Source organism: Coturnix japonica, chromosome 1 (genome assembly GCF_054131305.1).
Source record: "Coturnix japonica strain WE chromosome 1, WE-NBRP24, whole genome shotgun sequence".
In the NCBI taxonomy this organism is placed as follows: Eukaryota; Metazoa; Chordata; class Aves; order Galliformes; family Phasianidae; genus Coturnix; species Coturnix japonica.
Genome location: NC_140663.1, coordinates 69,168,746 through 69,189,300, shown reverse-complemented (window position 1 = coordinate 69,189,300; position 20,555 = coordinate 69,168,746). Strand labels below are relative to the sequence as shown.

Below are 20,555 nucleotides of genomic sequence, written 5' to 3'. Positions count from 1 at the left end.
CTTTACCTAGGGATCATGGAGATGATATACATCTTGAGACCAGTTCATGTGTCATCAAATAAAAATGAACCATGTAATAAGCACAGTTTGTGTTTTCAATGCTCAAACATTGTAAATAAATTATGTTCAGAGATGCCAAGTGTAAACTGAGAATATTCATTCATAAATCCAAAGGCTGGGCTGTGCTGCTTGAAACTGCAAGGACGCAAACACACTTTGGATTCTTGGAAGGATGTACTGTTCTAAATCCTTGCTGCTGCAGCTGTGCCATAGGGCTGGAACTGTACTTTCTCTTTCCCTCTATCCTTGAATTTCTGTACCATCTTGTGGTGCAAATCATTTCAAACTGCAGACATCATGATCACTTACTCCATATTTGTTGCACAGTGTACAGGGAGACTGTGTAACCCACTATGAGACTGTGATGTATCCTAACTTTAAAAAACATATATCCCAAATTTATCTTAAACATAAAAATTCTTAATTCCTACCACTTTAAACAACTGAGAGATTACAGTGAATGTGGACATTTAAAATATGTTATATATTAGTCAGCCTGCTTGTTAGAAATAAATTAGTTCTGATTTTTAAATGGGATTCTTATTAGAATTGGGCAATGTGGAAGAAGAAGCTTGAATCAGTTGCATTAATGAGGATAAGTATTAGGAAGTATTACTTCTCAGAAAGGGTGGTCAGACAGTGGAATGGACTGTCCAGGGATGTGGTAGAGTCACCGACCCTGGGGGTGTTTGAGGAACGACTGGATGTTGTGTTGAGTGACATGGTTTAGTGGGAGCTATTGGTAATAGGTGAATGGTTGGACTGGATGATCTTTTAGGTCTTTTCCAACCTTGGTGATTCTATGATTCTATAAAAACTAATTCCAAATCAGGATGGACTCTTTCTGAAACTTGGCAGGACCAACAATTGAAAGAAACATTTCCAAACTTGGTTTTCGATAGAACGAATTCAGATGCTCATTCATTGCTGTTTCTCTTGTGAAAGCAGACGAATTAACAAAGATTTTTGATGCCAGATGATTGAAAGAAAAAGAATGCAATTTTCACATCTCTCTTTCTTTGACAAGTTTTCAGCGATGTGTCAGCATGTGCTGCTTTAATTTATCTGTTTTGATTTTCTGTGTTTTTCCTTTGGAACAACTGATTGGGGAGGCAGAAGGGGGTTAAGTATTTTTAGCAACAGTTTATTAATTCAGAGTGTGACACAATTGTGTCACTGCGCTGTAAAATTTTGTCTACTATAGTAAAACCCATCTTATTTCAGTGTGGAATGAAGTGCCTGTCTGTTTTCATTTATGATTACTGACATTTAAATAATTACTCAGTTAAGTTCTCAATCTCAGAATCACTTTTCATTGAATAAAGACGGCTTCTTCTCTAGTCATATTATTATGGTTTTCTTTCTAGCATTTAATATTTAAAATAAAATTTTACTCACTTTGGTCCACAGTATTTAGGGCAGGGTAGCAAAATTCTACTAATCTCTTTATCTGTCTGTCCATCTATGCATCCATCTATTTATCTGTTTTTATGCACAAGGGGCATGGAGCAGTTTGTGTTATCTCAATAGCAGTTCTGGAACATTGATGGAATATTTGACTGATGTGCAGCTGCATGTTTATCAGAACTACTATTAATGCTAGTCATCAGCTAGCAGTGGTCTGGCAAGCACTCTTAGTCTGACTGTTAGACTGATTTTTGTATTCTGTACGGAATTGGTTACCCATACCTTTAGTGGCACAGTAGTTCAACTTGTACACAAATATATATATATATATACATATACATATATATATATATACACACACATATACATATACATATATATATTATTTCAACTGAAATAAAGAGGTAGCTGGTATGAATTGGGCTGTAAATAGAATCTGACTGAAGAATGCTACTAACATAATATTGAGTCATCTATGTCAAAACACATTCTTGAAAGGATAAAAAAGTGTGTCTTAAAGTGCAATGACCAGGATTGTCTTCAGTCAATTTTGTTTCATAATCCTTTAACGCTGGTGGCTCTGACATGAATGTTGTCTGCAAAAAAGAAGACAAAGTGATTAATTCCACTTTAGTGGAGGCACTTAGTACTAAACCGTGTTTAATTATGGTAGTACCATGGGCTGATTTTTTCCCACTATTGGCTGAACAAGAGGAGCCGGAGCCAGGGTTGGCAAATGTATGTCCTGGCTGTGCGTCAGGCTGAGTACTTACCCTTCACAACTAAACCACTGATAAGAGACTTCAGCTCCCTTTACACTTTCCCCTTATTAGGAGACTCCAGTTGGGGGCATATGCTAATATACTTTGGATTAGGGGAAATGCTGTGCAACACTGTCATTCAAATGCCAGACCCTTTCCAAAGTGAAGAAAGCACTAAGAGCAAATAACAGGCTTGCAGCCTTCTTAAAAAGGAATCCCACTCAGTTCATATGTATCACGCAAGTCAGAAAGAAATAATTGCAGAAAGCCTTTCTACACAAGCTCATTGTTTTCCACCTTCAATAGCATAATTGCAGATGACATATCTGTTTACTAGGGGGCTGAGAGTATTACCTGTGCCTTATTTAAAAATCACTGTAATACATTATTTTCTGCTTTAAGCATTTTTATATGAGGAAAAAAAAAAAGTTGTAGTACTAGTTTTTTCACTTGAGAAATAGAGTGCTTCATTCTTTACCTCTAAGAATTGTTGCTCTCACCTACATTTAATTAGTCATGTCACTTGAATAGGTTGTATATGTAGATATCCATAAATGTAAGGAGTAGAAATATCTTCATTGGTATTTAGTTGTTACCACCTGTGGCAAAACAAATTACAGTATATTGATCCAGTTTCAGCTGTTCTGGAAATTTAATTCTGAAAGTACCACAAAATTGACCCATATCCTACATTTCTGCAAATGATGAAATAGTTGTTTTCTCCTCTCAAAGACTTCCAAACAACATATCCAGCAAGAGTTTACTGCTATGTGCCATTACAGTAACACTGATGGGATGCAGGACCAGACAAGTACAGCTGCTGTCTACACTAGAGATTCATGTCTTTAATTAGATTCTTGAAAGCACAGCCAATAAAGGAATGCACTTGTTAAAAATGGATATTTATTACACTTTAGTTTATACAGCGAGACTAACATCAGATTAAAGCATTAACTATTAAACCGGTTCCCGGCAAACCAAATTGTAAGCATTTATAATGTCCATCTTCTGAAAGACAGGTTTCTACAGAAAACCTGCAGTCCACTTAAAGCCAACATAAAATTCTACAAATTCTAAGAAAATTATTGCATTTGTTGTTTGCTGAGGGCAATGTCTTGACAAGCTAGCTGTTCAGAGCTGCTACTTCCAAAGTCATGCCTTTAGCCAGGCTGCACTATAAATCTAATGGAACAGTTTTACTGCAGTGATATCATTTGTAGTAACTTTATTCAATTGAATATGATCTGGTGGAGAGTTAAACAATCATTCAAATAGATCACAATCACCATCCATTAACTTCCTTCAGTAAGCACACACATGCCCTTCCTCGTGTAGTATAAGATTTCATACACCTTCCAGATTTGAAGGCATGAGCTAAAGTTTTAATATTTAAACTGGAGTTTAAGAAGTGGGAACGTACATCTTTAGGAAAAAAAAAGAAGGTGCCATATTAAGTTCCAGATAAACTTCTAATTCTAGTGAATAGGGCACTTTTAATTAGACGTAGGGTTTCTTTGCAAAAGTCTCAGAAACATGTCCAAAAATTTACTTCAGTAGTACATTATCAATCCTTTTAGTGTACTGAACTGAATTCATATGAACAATGCTTAATGCCATTCTATCAGGGGGAGATTGATTAAGGAATTTTGCATTTATTAGTTTTCGTGTACAAAAAAATTTCTATGAAACCTGGGTGAATTTACAAGAATGACGGTATCTAGCAATAGGACGAGAGGGAAAAGCCTCAAGTTGTGCCAGGGAAGATTCAGGTTGGATGTTAGGAAATACTACTTCACTGAAAGAGTGGTCTTGCTCTGGAACAAGCTGCCCAAGGTGGGTAGTGGATTCACCAATACTGGAGGTATTCAAGAAACATTCAGATGTTGTACTGAGGAATATGGTTAATAGGAAATATCAGTGATATGTGGATAGTTCAACTGGATGATCTTAGAGGTCTTTTCCAACCTTGGTGATACTGTGATTCTGTCCTAGTATATTGGTGCATGTTAGTGCATGACTCCAGATTTTTCTCAAACACCATAACAGCTCTTGATGATGCACATACTTCAGTTGAGATACACAAGAATAACTTTTAATCTGACTACTTAGCTGCTGAAAGATTAGCATGAAAAATAATGAAGTCAATCATCTGCTCTTCCACATTCATGTAAAGAAAGCAAATGACAGCCTCTTCAAGCCAATGGGTGGTCTGCCACCCTTCTCGAAAAGACTGCTATTTTTGCTATGGTTTGTCAGAAAGCCTAATATTTTAGATGACTGTGCTTCCAGTGGGAATCTCAAATTGAAACTACGTGTGAACCAAACTGTATTTCCTACTAAGTGGAAGGACCAATACAAACCATAGAGGGAGACAAAGAAGAAAAGGATGATTTTACCAAACTCAAAAGCAAGAAGCACTGCATGTCTCAAAAAAGTAAAACTCCTTGTCCCAACACTGTTTTGCATTATAAATCGAATAACTGACTTTGAAAGCTATTTTCCCATTTCAACACTTGATTGTAAGTGGTTTACTGATATTTTTCCTCTGCAGCTGAAAGCAGATTTCAGCTAGTCAAAGACATGAAAGGAGTATTTCAGAAATGCCTAGAAAGACTAGAATTGCGTATTTCAAAATACCATGGGCAGGCAGACTCTGAAGTCCCATTGATTTCCAGAGATAGGTAGAAGAAGCAGTGGTCTGCTCTGAAGTACCTTGAAAGTGGGGAGGCCAATAGCCAATATCCCTCCAATGGTAAGGACTCTTTAATCCAAAGATGATGTAAAGCATCCCCTAGCTTACATCTTGTCTCACACACTGACAGTAGTAGGAGCTCAGGAAATTCTTGCAAATAGTCTCTTTAGCTTACTAAAGGCTTTAAGGTGCTTAAATTAGAACAGCAGAACAGCAAGTGTGGCTGTTTGTAGATAAATTGACTGAGGGTGAGGTACATAAGCAGCCTAGAGAATCCTAATCTTCATTTCTGTGTCATGAAGCACAATTGAAAACTACTTTTAAAGAAAAAAAATATAACTGATGTGACACTTATAAAACACTTATGTAAAGGTGGTAGTACTTCTATGAGTGGCATTAAAGAAAATGCTTTAGGCACTGCTACGATATTTTGTACAGTTACTGTACCAAGCGGGTTTGTTCCCAAACCTTCTTCCTCTGCTCTGTTTTCAACTGAATCTGTGAAGGAAAACAAGAGTGACATCTGTTACTGATGGGACATTAACTGTGTTTTTCAGGTCTACAAGTAGAGGGGCTCTTCAGAAGGTCAGCCAGCATCCAGACTATCAAAGATGTTCAGAAGCTCTACAATCAGGGTAAGCTACCATTATAAAAGTTGCCACAGGTTAATAACAGCATGAGGGCTTTACTGATCTTGTCTCAAATGATAAAGCAGAGGTGTTAGGTATTTTTTTAATAATTAGTTAACGATAAAGTCATTTGAAACCTAAAATACCATAATAAGAACATTACTATGGAAGCTCAAAAGATAGCTTAAAGCTTACTGAATAGCGAGTCATCAACTGATGTCAGAGTTTGCAAAACCTGTAGCAACTGAAAAATGTTGAGGTTTGAGTCAGAAATGGTCTGGCTTCTCAGACACTCATGTTACCTCTGTGCATTTTGAGTCACTGTGGTTAGTTAAAAATGCCAAGTATCGTACCTTTGTGTCACTTTGCCTCTGGTGTTCTTCCGTGGCTATGGCAGAGTTTTACATAATAATTTATGAAATGTAATGAAGTCATTTTGAAAGTCATTGACTTCTCCATGAAGTAATTTTATGGTATGCGTTTATGGAGTGGGTCACTTACAGCAAGATTAATAAAGCACTGAAAAATATGGAGAGAAAATGGTTGGAAAGCCAGTGAGTTATCTACTTGTGGTGTGAAAAAGCTTTTATACAGTAGTTTAGAGAATAAGTAAAACATCTGATTGAACACACTTTTTTTTCCCTCCTTTTAGGCAAGCCTGTAAATTTTGATGACTACCATGATATTCATATTCCTGCTGTTATCCTAAAGACTTTCCTTAGGGAACTTCCTCAGCCATTGCTAACCTTCGAGTGCTATGATTCTATTGTTGGAATTACCAGTGAGTATTAATCCATTTTTAGGAAAATTCATACAGCTAATTAAACTGAACCTTGCTAATTCACTGCTGTTAGCTACCCATGGCTCAATTGTGCGTATAAAACTGTATTAGAGCCTTCACTGCAGGGTTTAATGGACAACATCATCATCTTTACTAGTACAGGGTGGGACTACGCCCAGAAGAGGTGGACAAAGTATCTTGTCAGTGAGTTCGAAATGTGTGGGTCAGAATTTCTGCTCTTTTGCTGTGTATCATGAAGAATCAGAAAGCTGACATGTAGCTCCATACTGGATATATAAGGCACCTAGCACCTTCACAGTTCTTTTTTGGGGTTTGGCTTAACCTTCAGTACAAAAGTACAAACACATATTGTTAGAGAATGCTTTTGTTGATGTTACAGACTCGATTATTACTATGGTAAATAAGTTGTTTTCTTGTCTATCATTCTTCTTGTATTCTCTGTATTTACACTGCCTGATACCCTGATACCAATGTTCATTCTCATTGTATTTTCACTCTACGCATTTGCAGTGATGTAAGAACAAATAGTCCTGTGACTAGCAAAGCTAGTGAATGCACAGATTTCCATCCCAAACATGAGCATTCTTTTGTCTTCTCTAATGCTTAGAGAGAACTGATGTCATATTAGCATTTTTTTCATGGTTGGGGCATTTTTATGACCTGCTCTCTCTACCCAGTTACCTAATTCCACAAAATACATAGGCATATAATAGACATTGATCTACTCCTCTCTCAAATCTGATCTAGTTGTCCCAACAGTTTAAATGTTGGTGGGTACCACCAGATGGATGACAGATAGCACAATAGCAGAAGTCTATCCTCTATAGAAAAGCAACTTGAAATATAGTCCTTTGGACACTGTTCTCCTCTCTTTTTTTATCAATCAGTTCTCCCTGCTGGCAGTGTGAGGAGAATAAAAATCTGCTTTTACACACACACACACACACACACACACACACACAAGTTCCAGTTCTGAAATTACTTTTCTTACAGCTTTTGTGGGGCAGAGCTGTGAACCCTGCAGTAAATTGGAAAGATCTTTTTCCAAAGCCCAAGTTGCTCAAACAAGAAATGTCCGAAATTTTTATGAATATTATTGCCATTTTTAATACTACTTTGTCATATAAGAATTACATACTTACATATGCAGTGATTAGAAGTTTGGTAACTATCTGCAAGAATTAAAAGATAACCTAATGCCTTCTGGATTTGGACTCCCAACCTCTTTTGTCAAATATAGCTCAAATTACCCTGAAGGCTAAAGAGTTATGGCAAGCAAAATCAGGTGCATTCACACATATGAAGTATTTTGTCAAAATTCAATAAAATCAAAGATTTGCCTATCTACAGAGTAGCTATCTCAGCATGTTAAAAACAAACAAACAACACGGGTTGGTCGCAGAAATTGAGGGAATAAGGATAGTCATTTGGAACTGCAAAAAGAATTGATGAAGTCTGGAAAAGTGATAGGGGAATGAGAATTTTTACTGAATTAATCTGTCCTTCTGTACACAAAGTTACCTTTTGCTAGATCTAAGTGAAAAAAGAAAACATCTGAAAAGAATATGAGAATGATGCATTGTCCTAGTAATGCTGAGATTTTTTGCAAAGAAAGGCATCTATGAAGCTTTCAGTCCATGTTATTTTTGTTTATCGGTGTTTTAAATGTTGGCAAAGTATATTTTTGAAAGATAGAGTTAAAGAGAATTTCTCCTTGGGCTTTTATGTTATGCAGTGTGATGTCCACTATTATTTCTTGATACTGTGGTGACATCCTACTTTTTAAAGATGCTAAGCCTGAGAGCCATTCTGGACTACAACAAAGTTATATCTCTGTGAATACAGTGCAGAAGGGAGCTTTGAAGAGGTGCGAATGCAGACAGCTGTGTTGGGTTGATTTGAAAATTCTCATTCTGACTTCTGGAAAGCACCATGTGATGTATCTCTTATATCTCTTAACCTGCAAACCCAGACATACACTACTGCTGCTCTACAATACTTTGAAATTATTGTGAAGCTTTTCTCTTCATTGTCTCACCTGAAGCATTCTTACAGGAGTTATTGACAGGAGCTGGGAAATAAATTAGCCTAGTGACTGACAAAAATAAAAGAATAGAAACTCGAAGCTCATAGTTTTCAAAGAACTTCTTTTAGGGCTGTGAATGCTGCTAATGAGTTCCTTTGCCCAGTATTGCTACACTTCCTGAATTATTTACCCTGCAGAGGGCTGACAAGAAAATTCTTGTGACTCACATTTTTGTCTTACTGGAACTGATAGCTCTGCAGTAGTAAAAATATCAACACAGCTCACCAGGGCATAGCTTCATGTATTTAAATCAGAGCTTAAGGGAACTTCTAACATGCTGGAATTTTGTGCCTGCAGACATACTTATACGAATCTCTAGCTACGTCAGGGAGAGAGAGAAAAATGGAACAAATGGAGAAAAAATATTATCACAAATGAGCCGGTTAGGTCAGATATGTAATCATGAGTCCTTTTTCCAGATAGGTGTTGAACTTCCAGTACTAACTCTATTAAAATATTCCAGCAAAAATAACAATAATTTAAAAAATCATTTGGAACAACATTCAAAATGTATTGCAGTGCTAGCTTAATTCTTACCAAGACTGTCTCAGTAAGTCTGGGGACTGGTTACAGTTCTGCCCACCTGTAGAAATGTGTTCATGAATCTGCTTTGGCTCATCTACAGAAAATTCTTACTCACCCAAATGTCCAACTCATAAATCTTTGTTTGAGAAAGAAGAGTTTCCTGCAGAATCACAGAAGTGTGTTTGGAGTTAGTAGAGTGACAGAAGAGAGCTTTGCAGGACCAAGTCTTAGCAAGAATAAAATCAAAGTATAAAAAGCAGAGATCCGGATACAATGCATGAAGAGATAACAAGATTCAAAACAAGACCTTGGCTTTTTCACTGAGTGGGGAAATATTCTGGAAGTTAGCCTTATCCATACGTATGAGAATACTAAATATGATAGACTTATTCTAAGAGACAGCCCAATCTTCAGTCATGGGGATGGACATTGATAAAGGTGATTTTTGTGGTCAGTTATACAGACAAATAGCTGAAGTAATTCCAGCTGATGTAAATAAAGTGTTATTTCTTGGTAATAAGTTGATGCTTTTGGGTTAAATTAAGACTGACTTTGATATTGCAGGTGTGGAGAGCTGCTTACGAGTAACCCGATGTAAACAAATCATTCAAGGACTTCCTGAACACAATTACATTGTTCTGAAATATCTGATATGCTTTCTCCATATGGTGAGTACGTAGGAAGAAAAATCCAAATGTGGAGCCAATCATTTCTTTAAATCTAATCCATCTTGGTGTTAAACAGTGGTCATAGCCATATAGTCACCATGAAATTCTTTACATGCAAGAAGTACTACTGTGTGAATGTAAGTGAAACTGCCTTCTCTGGAATGTTTAAAAGTCCACTCTCCTCCATTACCCATTCACTGATGTATGTTTTAGAGACATTTTTTTCCTATTTTGGAGTGGAAAAATAATAAAAATAGTAGTTGTGTAACTTTCAGTGCCGCAGAAAAAGTACATAAAATAATTTTTTTTCCCAAAGTGTAAATTTTGTCACCTAAAACATTAAGTATGTATTTGTGTCACTGTTTTTCATATTCCAAGTGTGGGAGTTTGGGGAACCTCAATTATAGTCATTCTGCAGTCTACCTAATAACATCCTGTTGTTGCCAGTTTATGTGCAGGAAAAGATGGTAATAGGAGTGTAATTTTTCCTCCCTCCCACCTTATTCAATGTATTACCATTTTCAGATTGCATTTTTCAAGCACAGGTGCCTAAAATTGAAAATCCTGATATAGCTATTGTCTAAATAAAAGGATCTAGACTTCAGAAGACTGAAGAGCCTGCCAAAGTAATGACAGATATGGAGTGACATTTATTTTCCCTCTCATTAATTGTTATTGGGTTACAACTATGTTTGCCATATTCTAGCCATGAGCGTATTTCAGAAAGAAGGATATTTAATCTTTTTTTTGGTACTGAAATGTTGCAGAAAATCAACAACAAAGGAAGCGTGCTGATACAACCCTTGCACAGACAGCACTTGCAAGGTTGTTGTAATACCTACATGTTCATTTACTGTTCCTTAGCTGAACTCTATTGCTGTTAAGAAAATCCTCGTGTCATTTGCTATTATTTTAGCAACTGATATATCTCCTCAGTATTGTGTAAGCGACTTTGTTCCAGTAATAGACGGACCATCTTGATGCACTCCTTAAGAGCTGAGCACTTGAGATGTTAATGAGGTGTGCAAAAGTACGACATAGTATTTTCTGTAATTGGGCAACAGAACATAGCATTATTTCTGAGTGTTCCTTGTTATATAAGGCAACACGTCAAATTGATGTTAGTGCTCAGCTCTGTAATTTTTGCTGATCCGTAGCTTTTCATCTTTAATGTCTTGGGGAATATTTGCATGTGGAAAGGTCAAGGGAATGTGAAGCAATCTCGAAGCTAGAGATTTCTATTCACTGCAGATTAGTGCACTGCACAAGCTGACACAATTCAAATGTAGACTGCTCTACCACTAATCCTACTTCCTACCTGCAAGCATCAACCTTCTTACATACATGAGTCAATTTAATTCTTCCATGAGCTCAACCGTGAGTAGTGCTAGAGGTACTTGTGGTAATTTCATGAAGTGGAATGAATTGTAATCACTGGATGTAGGCTTTGAATACTGTAAGTTTGATACAGGCTTGTGGAAGAAGGAAAAAAAAAAACGATGGTATTTTCTCTATAGTCTCAGACCAACAGCTGAATGAAATGACTCCTTCTATTCCAAGGGCACTACAGCAAGAGAGTGCAACTTCTACAGAAGTAAAAGACTTGCATTTCAAAAATAGGTCCATACTTCTCAACCTTAGACTGGCAGTTATTTTGCAAGTAATGAGCCCAGTACGCTGTGAAAGGTCTGTGCTGTCTCCACTTTGCAGTGCATGTGAGGGATCTGCAGCTCCAACATGAACTGAGGTCTGTAGGCAAAATCAGACAACTAGAAGTGAGGGGCAGAACAGCTCATATATTCCTCATCTCTATACTTAGACACTTCCTTCTTTACTGTATCTTTCTGTCCCTTTATTCCTGCCTGATGAAGAAGAATTGTGGCTGACTTGCCTCAAGCAGCTATTGTGAAACTCTGCCAAATTCAAAATGTCAATCTGAAGCAACCAGAAAAAAAATAAACAAGGTTTTGTGGCCTGTGAGCTACATTTCAGATCTGAAACTGAAGCACCATGGTTAAAGCTAAGTACAACCGGGGTGGGGGGGGGGGTTAGGGGACAGGGAGGGAGAGAAAAAAGCTCTGAATTGATTTGAATTGGTGTTTTATTGCTTGTCCAATTTAAAAGTGTAATTAGCACCAGTAAAGCTTGGAGATGGCTGGGGGATGGGTCACTTTGGGAAAGATTAGATGACTAAGCCTGATGAAGCAGACACAAGCAGTTGGCACATCTACACAGTTAGAGAAGAGAGTGGGGGATAGAAACTTTTATTTCCAGTATGTTTTGGGGGATATTAAATATCTAGTAATTTTTTTGTGAAAATTTTTTTGGGGATTGTGTTGATGATTGTGAGTACGAAGTTTAAAGGGTGATGATGTCCTTATAATATTAAAATCTATAGTAACTGGATATTTCTACCTTCTATCATTTCACCATTTAAGTTTATTATGTAAAATATTGGCAGACTAGTATTCCTCCAGCAGTGTCCATGAGGGTGCTTGAATTATTCTATGTGGAATCCAAAAACTGATACAGTTTTTCGGCAGGAGGCTGACTCTGTGCATGATGGACAGGTATTTTTACATTTGTTGATGTGGCAGAAATCCTCAGTGTTTACTTCCAAGTGTTCGCATAGAAATTTGCAGATTTTATCTGAAGGCTAGGAAAAAGATTTCTAAATGTCTTATTTTCAGTATAAGCTGTCACTACTTAATGATTTTTCTATACATGTCATAGTTAAAGAGAACAACAAGCTGGAACTGCGTAGGTCTTTCTCGTCACACTTCTCTTTGATGTTCAGAGGCTCCTTCAAAGACAAAATGTAGATCCTTACAGAATTGTCTTTTATTAGCTTATGAAATTGATAGAAGCGTATTCTCACTTGAAATAGTGACTAATTTTTTGATGGAATCAAAGAAAGAGCCTGGGGGGTTAATCTAAATGTTAAATATGTCGTTTGTATTTCTTAGAGCACGTCTCTGGACTATGAACTACTTAAAAGAGACCAAAAAATACTGATCTTGGATGGTCTTGTGTGGGAAGAAAATACTAACTGCTCATGATAGTGCTGTTGATAGAGTGGGTATGATTGTGATGTTTGAGAAAGAAATCTGGCATTGGAGTGCTTGAGGTGTTGAAGTAGCTTGAAGTCAGATACCCTCAGGGAGGGGTAAAGCCATTACCATTATTATGAACAGGTAATGAGAGTCTAGAGAGCTACTCTGCTGAAAGGGATCTGGTTGTCAATGAGTTGAACATGAGTCAACAGCATGTCCTAGCAGCCAAAAGGGCCAACTGTACCTTGTGGTGCATCAAGCACAGCACTACTAGCTGGTCGAGCTCTACTCTGCTCTGCGCTGATGTGACCTTGCCTCAAGCAATGTGTGCAGTTTTGGGCACAACAGTACAAGAAGGGCATCAAACTATTACAGGATGTCCAAAGATGGTGGAGGGCTTATTGGGCAAGATGTATGAGGAGTGGCTGAGGTCTCTTGGTTTCTCCAGCCTTGGGAAGAGGAGGTTGAGGGGAGGCCTCCTGGTGGCCTACAGCTTTCTTAGGAGAGAGGGAGTGGAGGGACAGGCTCTGATCTCTTAAAATCATGAAATTGTGGAATTGCTTAGGTTGGAAGGAACCTTAGAGATCTTCTAGTTCCAGCCACCATCATGGACAGGGTTTCCAGCCACTAGATTAAACTGTGCAGGGCCCCATCCAACCTGACCTTGAATGCCTCTATGGATGGGGCATCTATGACTTCTTTGGGCCACCTGTTCCAATGCCTCAATAGCCTCTGTGTAAAGAATTTCTTCCTAACATCTAGTCTAATTTCCCCCTCTTTTAGTTTAAAGCCATTCCTGCTCATCCTATAATTATTGGACTATGTGAAAATTTGGTCTCTCTCTCTCCTGCTTATAAGTACCCTTCAAATATTTGGGGATTGCAATGAAGTCTCCCTGGAGCCTTCTTCAATCTGAACAAGCCCAGTTCCCTGAACCTTTCTTCATAAGAGAGGTGCTCCAGACCTCTCTGTTGACAGTGACAGGACCTGAGGGAAAGGCATGGAGATGCAACAGGGTATGATCAGTTTTGATATTAAGAAGTTTACTAGAGTTGTTGCTGGGACAGGCTCCTTGGGGCAGTGGTCATGGCCACAGTCTGACAGAGTTCAAGAAGCATTTGGACTGTGTTCTCGGTACAGGGTTTGAATTTTTGAGTGGTCCTACGTGGAGCTAGGAGCTGGAATTGATTGTCCTAGTGAATCACAGAATCACAGAATGACCTGGGTTGGAAGGGACCTCAAGGATCATGTAGTTCCAACCCCCCTGCCTGGCAGGGCCACCAAACATACACCTTTACTAGATCAGGTTGCCCAGGGCCCCGTCCAACCTGGTCTTGAACACCTCCAAGGACGGGGCATCCACAACCTCCCTGGGCAGCCTGTTCCAAGACCTAACCACCCTTCTAGTAAAGAACTTTCCCCTAACATCCAACCTAGATCTTCCCTCCTTCAACTTAAAACCATTTCCCCTAGTCCTGCTATTATCAGCCCTTTCGAAGAGTTTACTCCCCTCCTGGGAGTAAGTTCCCTTCAGGTACTGAAAGGCTGCAATGAGGTCACCCCGCAACCTTCTCTTCTCTAGGCTGAACAAACCCAACTCCCTCAGCCTGTCCTCATAGGGGAGGTGCTCCAGCCCCCTGATCATCTTCATGGCATCGCTTCTCGGCCTTTTGGCTAAGATCAAGTGTAATGTGTGTAGTGAATCCTTTCCAACTCAGGATTTATATCCCTCCTTGAAAGGGCTTCCTTGCTTGCAGTTCTTGTTGAGCCAGCAAGATTATTGTGGAGAGAGAGTAGTTTTCAGTTGCACTCTTTTTCTCTAATCTGCTGAGGAAAGGTTTGTACTGCAATTTGGAATAAAACAACATGCAGTGTCTTCCTTGAATTCCTGAGCGTCAGGCTAATTGATGACTCACAGACAAGACAGTGTAGCTCTGTCTCAGATATAATCACTGTTTCATTTTATGTTATGTATTTTCACTCTCAGGGGAGAGGCTGTGTCATGGGTATTTTTGTTGAATGTTTCAACATTGTCTGCCTCCTTGAAATGTTCATGAAGTGATATCAAACTGAAAGAGGTGGTTTCATCTTGGGGTTAGAAATATTCTTTGTGACAGCTGACTGAGAATTAAAAAAAACCAAAACACTAGTTCTATCAGCAAGATGCAGTGCTGTTGCTTTGGACTGAAGAACTGGCATTTGAAGGATGCAGTTAGTTTGTGCTGAATGTGTTTCAGCTAGCACACCAAGGCAGTGCCTGCGCATAGCGGCAGGACAGTGTGCTCAGGAACACCCCTATAAACCAGAGGAAACACAACTGCAGCTTGACTCTTATCCACACCTAAAGTACCTCCTCCAGGGTATGCAGCAGATGTGTTTGCTTTTGTGCTATAAAAAACACCAATGTGAGGGGCTGCAGCAGAGTTCTCACATTATTTTTGAGACTTCCTAGTGAAATAAATGCCAAAAATAATTTCTAAGTCATAGAGGCTGCTTAGCAGAACATTACCCTCTATGGATGTAGCCACTTGACCTTAGAGCCAAAACATCAGTTCTTAACCTTATCACATTTAGCTCTATTCAAAGGCCATTTTCATCAGGATTATACTTATGTCTGTGTCTCCTTTTTAACAGAATGATGATCGTCCTAATTATTTTCCCTTATCAGTTACTTCGGTAACAGGTTAGTGTTTGCTACATTGCTGTAGTACAATGAACTCTTCTTGGAGCTGATCTCATCTGGAGCATATTAAATGAATGAAAGTAGCTTGCTGAGTTTTTTTTCTATATAGTTAAATAGTGTGTTGAGAGCGCTATGTGAAGGTCAGCAAGCTCTACGTGGTTCATACTTGAGAGAGAATGATGTGAGTTTTGCATAAGGTCATGGAGCAGGCATCTGTCTTTAATCTGATGACCCTTATTCTCACATTGTGAACTCAGTCCGATGAAAAGGTGATTATGGCAACAGTATGTCCTTATTAAAACTCCCTTCCTTTATCCATCCCTGCTTCGTGACCTTAAAATCAATTGAATCTTTTAATATTTGTAGTGCTGTGGTATCTCTAACGGTCTAGGTGGTTAAAGCAAAGATTGGAAGGAAAAATAATACCTCTTACTGAAAAAAGTCATGTGGTTAGGAAGATGATGGTAACCTTTTGGCATTTATGTGTTTCTTCGTGTCTCCTAAGGAAAAAAAAAAAAAAGCATCCTGCATGCACGTCTAAAGGATTTGATATTCCCTCATGGCTGACCAAGCTGGCTTCTTGCTAGGTCGAACACTGAGGAACTGGTGACAGAGGGAAGTGAAACCTGTGTTACTGAGTAGAGGGAAACTGCAGTTTATATATATGCTTACATGACTGTAGCATTCATTAGATTTTTCCTCTAGTGCCATCAGATTTTCCATTATACTACTAAGTTTTCTCTTTGGGAGACACTATGGAAAAGCCAGAAATGGAGAAATGCTGAGAAGCACAGCTTTTTGCTTTCCTGTACCACTCCAAATTGTACCACTCCAAACTGTAGATCACAGGAATATTTAACTGATACTTCCCCATTCTATTATAGGATGTCAACTTTAGAACAACTTGTACATCAGAGATTAGACCATATTACAGTTACAGACCATATTCTTACTGATAATGAACAACTGCAGCCATCAGCCTGGGAAGAACTGGCTGAATTACTAATGTCATAGAATCATGGAGTAGCTTAGACCTTGGAGGAGAGGATCTTAAAGGTCATCTTGTTGCAACTCTTCTGCTATGGGCAGGTTTGCCAGCCACTAGATCAGGCTGCCCAGGATCCCATCTAATCTGGTCTCGAATGCCTCCAGAGATGGGGCAACCACAGCCTCGCTGGTTAACCTGTTCCAGCACCTCACCACCCTCTGATTAAAAAAAAATTCTTACTAACCTAATTGCACATGCACAGATATGTTGAGGACACATCACTCAGGTAGAGAGCAAAGTTCAGTGCTGCATGTCTTCTCTGCAATTCATTTTCACCTCCATTGGATCAGGGGAGCTAGGGGAATGTGGAAGCATACTTGGAAGTGAAAGTCATGCATCAGTGGGAAAAAGAAATAAAATACTTCTAAATCTTTGCAAACAATTTCAGAATTCTGGTGTTTTTTTTCTGTAAAGGACATAGCACGAGCAGATAGAATAGCAGTTTCTGCTATCCTTCCCTGCCCTCCAGCAGAAATAATAACAAATTCCATATAGAAAACCCAACACAATTAATTTTCCTAGCATAAGGAAGCAGTGCAGGCTTCTTGCTTGAATTACTGACATCTTTTCTTGTACTTGAAGGATACAGACCCTGGTGGCCCCATTACCTCTCAGCTGCATGGTCAGTCCTCAGGCAGTTAAGAAGCTAGTGATGTACCTGTGGTTAGCATCTATGCTCATCACTGGCTCATTCTTGATACGCTCGGGTCTTCTGTCTCTGTCACGGGTGTGTGCCTACAATATAATAGTTTATGTTTTTATTTTTCAGGTTTCACAGGAGAGCATATATAACAGAATGACAGCATCCAGTCTGGCCTGTGTCTTTGGCTTGAATTTGATCTGGCCATCTAAAGGAACAGCCTCTCTGAGTGCTCTGGTGCCTCTGAATCTCTTCACTGAACTACTAATAGATTTCTACATGAATATATTCAACTCCCGAACAGTGCCTGGTGAGATTTTGCCTTAATGCTTCCAGAAAGGGAAATGAAGTTTGGCTGCCTGAAGGAAAGGTCTGAGCATCTCAACTGCCAGAGCAGTTCCTGCAAAAGACATTTTCAATCTTATTCCTTTCCAAGTACCAAAGATGGTGAGGGAAGTACTCTGTTGCATATATTCTTCTCTCATAAGAGAACATGTACAGGTTAAATATGGTAGGTTAAAGTGAAACCTCTCATTAAACTTCAGCAGTTCTGATACATTAAAAAAAACACGACACAATTGTGGCAATAGGTGATGCTGTTATTTGTTTAAGGATCTGAACACCCACTATATCACGTTATTTACTGGGACCATGCAAAACTATGTTCTGGACCACTCCCAACTGTACAGTTTTTATTATTAATATTATTACTTGAATACAAGTTTGTTAGAGATTTCTGTAATAAGTTAATAAAGATGGAATTGATTTTTAAGATAACAGCATTTCTAGAACTATTTTTCCCTATATTTAAGTGTCTTGTTTTATGCATGAGAGTATTCCCGATGTTTAGGCTGCATGCTTTTGCAGTTTAAGTTAATAGAAATTTGTTCTTCAAATTGATTTCTCTGCAGAGCAATAACAACAGCAACTTGGCTAACATACGTAATGCCATTTGAACGCCTTTAAAGTCTACTCAGTCTCAATGTGAATAATTAGATGACAAAAAGGCTGCGTTTCCTTTCTAACTGTGCTATTAATATTTCTTGTATTTGATGAACTCTAAAGCACAACTCTTCCATCATTTAATGCTGATTAGTAGTGGGTTGGTGTAATGAAGTTATCATCTTATTTTTCTGCAAAGCAAAAGCAAATTGACCAATGGTATGAGAAAGGTAAGCAGTATTTTCCCTAAGGTTCAGATCTTCCTGCTTCTGTACAGAACCACAGAAATAGGGGGACTTCAATAAAGCTAATCATCTCTGGAGAACAATTTAGCCACCCCCTTCTCTGCAAGCACAAAGCCTGTTTTTATCCTGAAAGTTCTAGTTGCTAGTTGAGGGTTTGGCCGTCTTTTCAACAGTTAAGGGGTTCCTCCATATGTAACAAATGCAACCAGACCTTATTTTGCTGCATGAAGATTATTTGTTCTTCTCAGGAATTTGGGGAAATAACCAAACACTCAGAAGGCTGTGGCCTGCTGGATCTGCCAGGCCTTCTTTTGCCCAGTAGATGTCATCTATTAGCATTAAACAGTTACTAAAACTGGAAAAGTTCTGAGGCTTTAAGGCAAGTCATATCATTAGAGCCAAATCTCACATTATAGTTGTGTATTTTCCCCACATTCTCAAGTTCTCTTAAAGGCAGTTTTTTGGGTTTTGAATATCTGTGAGTAATAACCGCACATGATGACTCTATTGAAATCTAAAACACTGTGTAATACAAGAATAATTAACATGTATTCATGTCTGTTGCATTTCAGTCAAGGGATATTGCAAAGGACAGAACTGTCTTGAGTTTTGTATCTCAGCTAATCTCAGTTTTATACCTGAGTTATCAGTGACGGCATCATAGCTTGTATTATGGAAAACAGATACAGTTCTGCTTGGTGCTGTGCAGTGGCTTGGCAGCGCTGCTCTGTGAACAAGCAGTGTGTTCTTACTGAGGAGGAATTTTGTCTTGAGCCATTGGCTGAGGTCAAGAATCATCAAAACTTGAGCATTTTGCCTCTCTCTGTCCTTGGTAAAAATACATATGTGCAACACATAGTTTTGTGTCTGTAAAAGGAGGCAAAACTTGGCATTAGAAAACTGCTTAGGGATGAAATGCTGATAAGCACTATAAAATGATTATTATTTTCCACTTCCCATGTTCTATTCCAAAATTCCAGCAATATCAAATGTCATTTTGAATGTAGTAGTCTTTGTGTTGTGCTGCATTATGTGAATGTGTGCACTGGATTTATAGTTCCTCTCATTTACCAAACCAGTAGCAAAATGGTGATTTCTCCTTTTTAAGGTTGCTTCTTTCTTTAAAGAACAGATAACATGAGTTATCGCTTGGTGTAGATAATTTGATGCTGCTCAGGAAAAATAGAGGCCATAGTTCTGGTTGCCTCTAGCACTGGTGAAGCAAAGTAGAGCCAGGTGACTGGGTGTTCCCACTCTCCATCACCTTCTTGCTTCCCTGGAAGGCAGCAGTGAGAAGCAGCGAGTATGGCAGTGGCTTCCACCCTAACCTTTTCCTGCCAGCTTGTCCATCACAGAGGAGGAACTTTTCCAAATCAAGTACCAAATCCTCCCGATGGGGCCCTAACTCCATCACTCCAAGCCTAAAGGAAGTGGCAATATCCTACATCTGCTGCAGAAGCCCCCCATCTCCGCCCTGAGAGCCAGATGTAACTACAACATTAAATCAGCTCTCATGAATTATTCAGCAGGGTTTGGAGTGAATTTCATGTTAGAGAAATGTATGTTTCAAATTTCCTGACTCTAAGAGGAGTCCTGGAGGTGTCCCCCGCAGTTACTTTGATAACAGTTTCTCTTTACAAATGATAATTGCACGATTCGAGGTTTTGTACTGTATGGCCTTGTGAACTCTTCTCTCATATCAAAGAACAATTTTCAGATCATTTCCATAGCAAAAAGGAAGTGATTATGGAGATAATCTGTTGGAAACACACATGCTGGATTTCAGCTTAAAACAATAAAATGCAGTCATGGAATGAGAAATCGAGTGTTACCTAGCTGACAATATACAGAGAATAAATTGCCTAAGCATTTTAGTTTACTGAGCTGTTAGGAGCTGAAAATTGGTCCCAAGATTAGTCTGATTATCACGGTGCCTCTAGCAATGAGCACTGAAGGGAGAAGGATGTACTTTTCTAACCTGAATCTATAAAGAAGTGTAGCAAGATTGAACAATATGTCATTAACCAAAGGTGTCCTTACGGATCTTACAAAAAACTTTGGTACATAAATACCATAAAAATCACTCTGTGAGCATCAGAGAACCTCTCAGAGCCTTGCAGCCTGGAACTTACTCATCCAGTCATTATGATATTGATAATCGACAGGCCCAGTATTTTGTTGATGTCAAATCTGTGCTTAATTAAGGAATCCAGTTGAACTTATAGTGGGATTGAAAGTGTAATCATCCCCCTTTATTGCCTGAATAGTTTGTCTTCATTATTGTGGCAGGTGTGTCACTTTTCAAATGACAACA

General features: G+C 38.6%; 1 protein-coding gene and 1 pseudogene across 8 annotated transcripts in view; both read left to right on the top strand.

The window, feature by feature from the left end:
• The window catches only part of ARHGAP8 (Rho GTPase activating protein 8), a 76,118-nt gene extending 58,287 nt beyond the window's left edge, over positions 1–17,831 (top strand). For all 8 annotated transcript variants that reach the window (XM_015870204.2, XM_085543842.1, XM_085543876.1 and 5 more), the window contains 4 exons: positions 5,478–5,555; positions 6,202–6,330; positions 9,527–9,630; positions 17,184–17,831. In XM_015870204.2, coding sequence (XP_015725690.1) covers positions 5,478–5,555; positions 6,202–6,330; positions 9,527–9,630; positions 17,184–17,381 — 509 coding nt within the window. In that variant the 3' untranslated portion in view covers positions 17,382–17,831. The remainder of the gene's footprint in view (positions 1–5,477; positions 5,556–6,201; positions 6,331–9,526; positions 9,631–17,183) is intronic.
• On the top strand, positions 14,338–14,512 carry LOC116652795 (U2 spliceosomal RNA; annotated as a pseudogene).
• Positions 17,832–20,555: the final 2,724 nt, after the last annotated feature.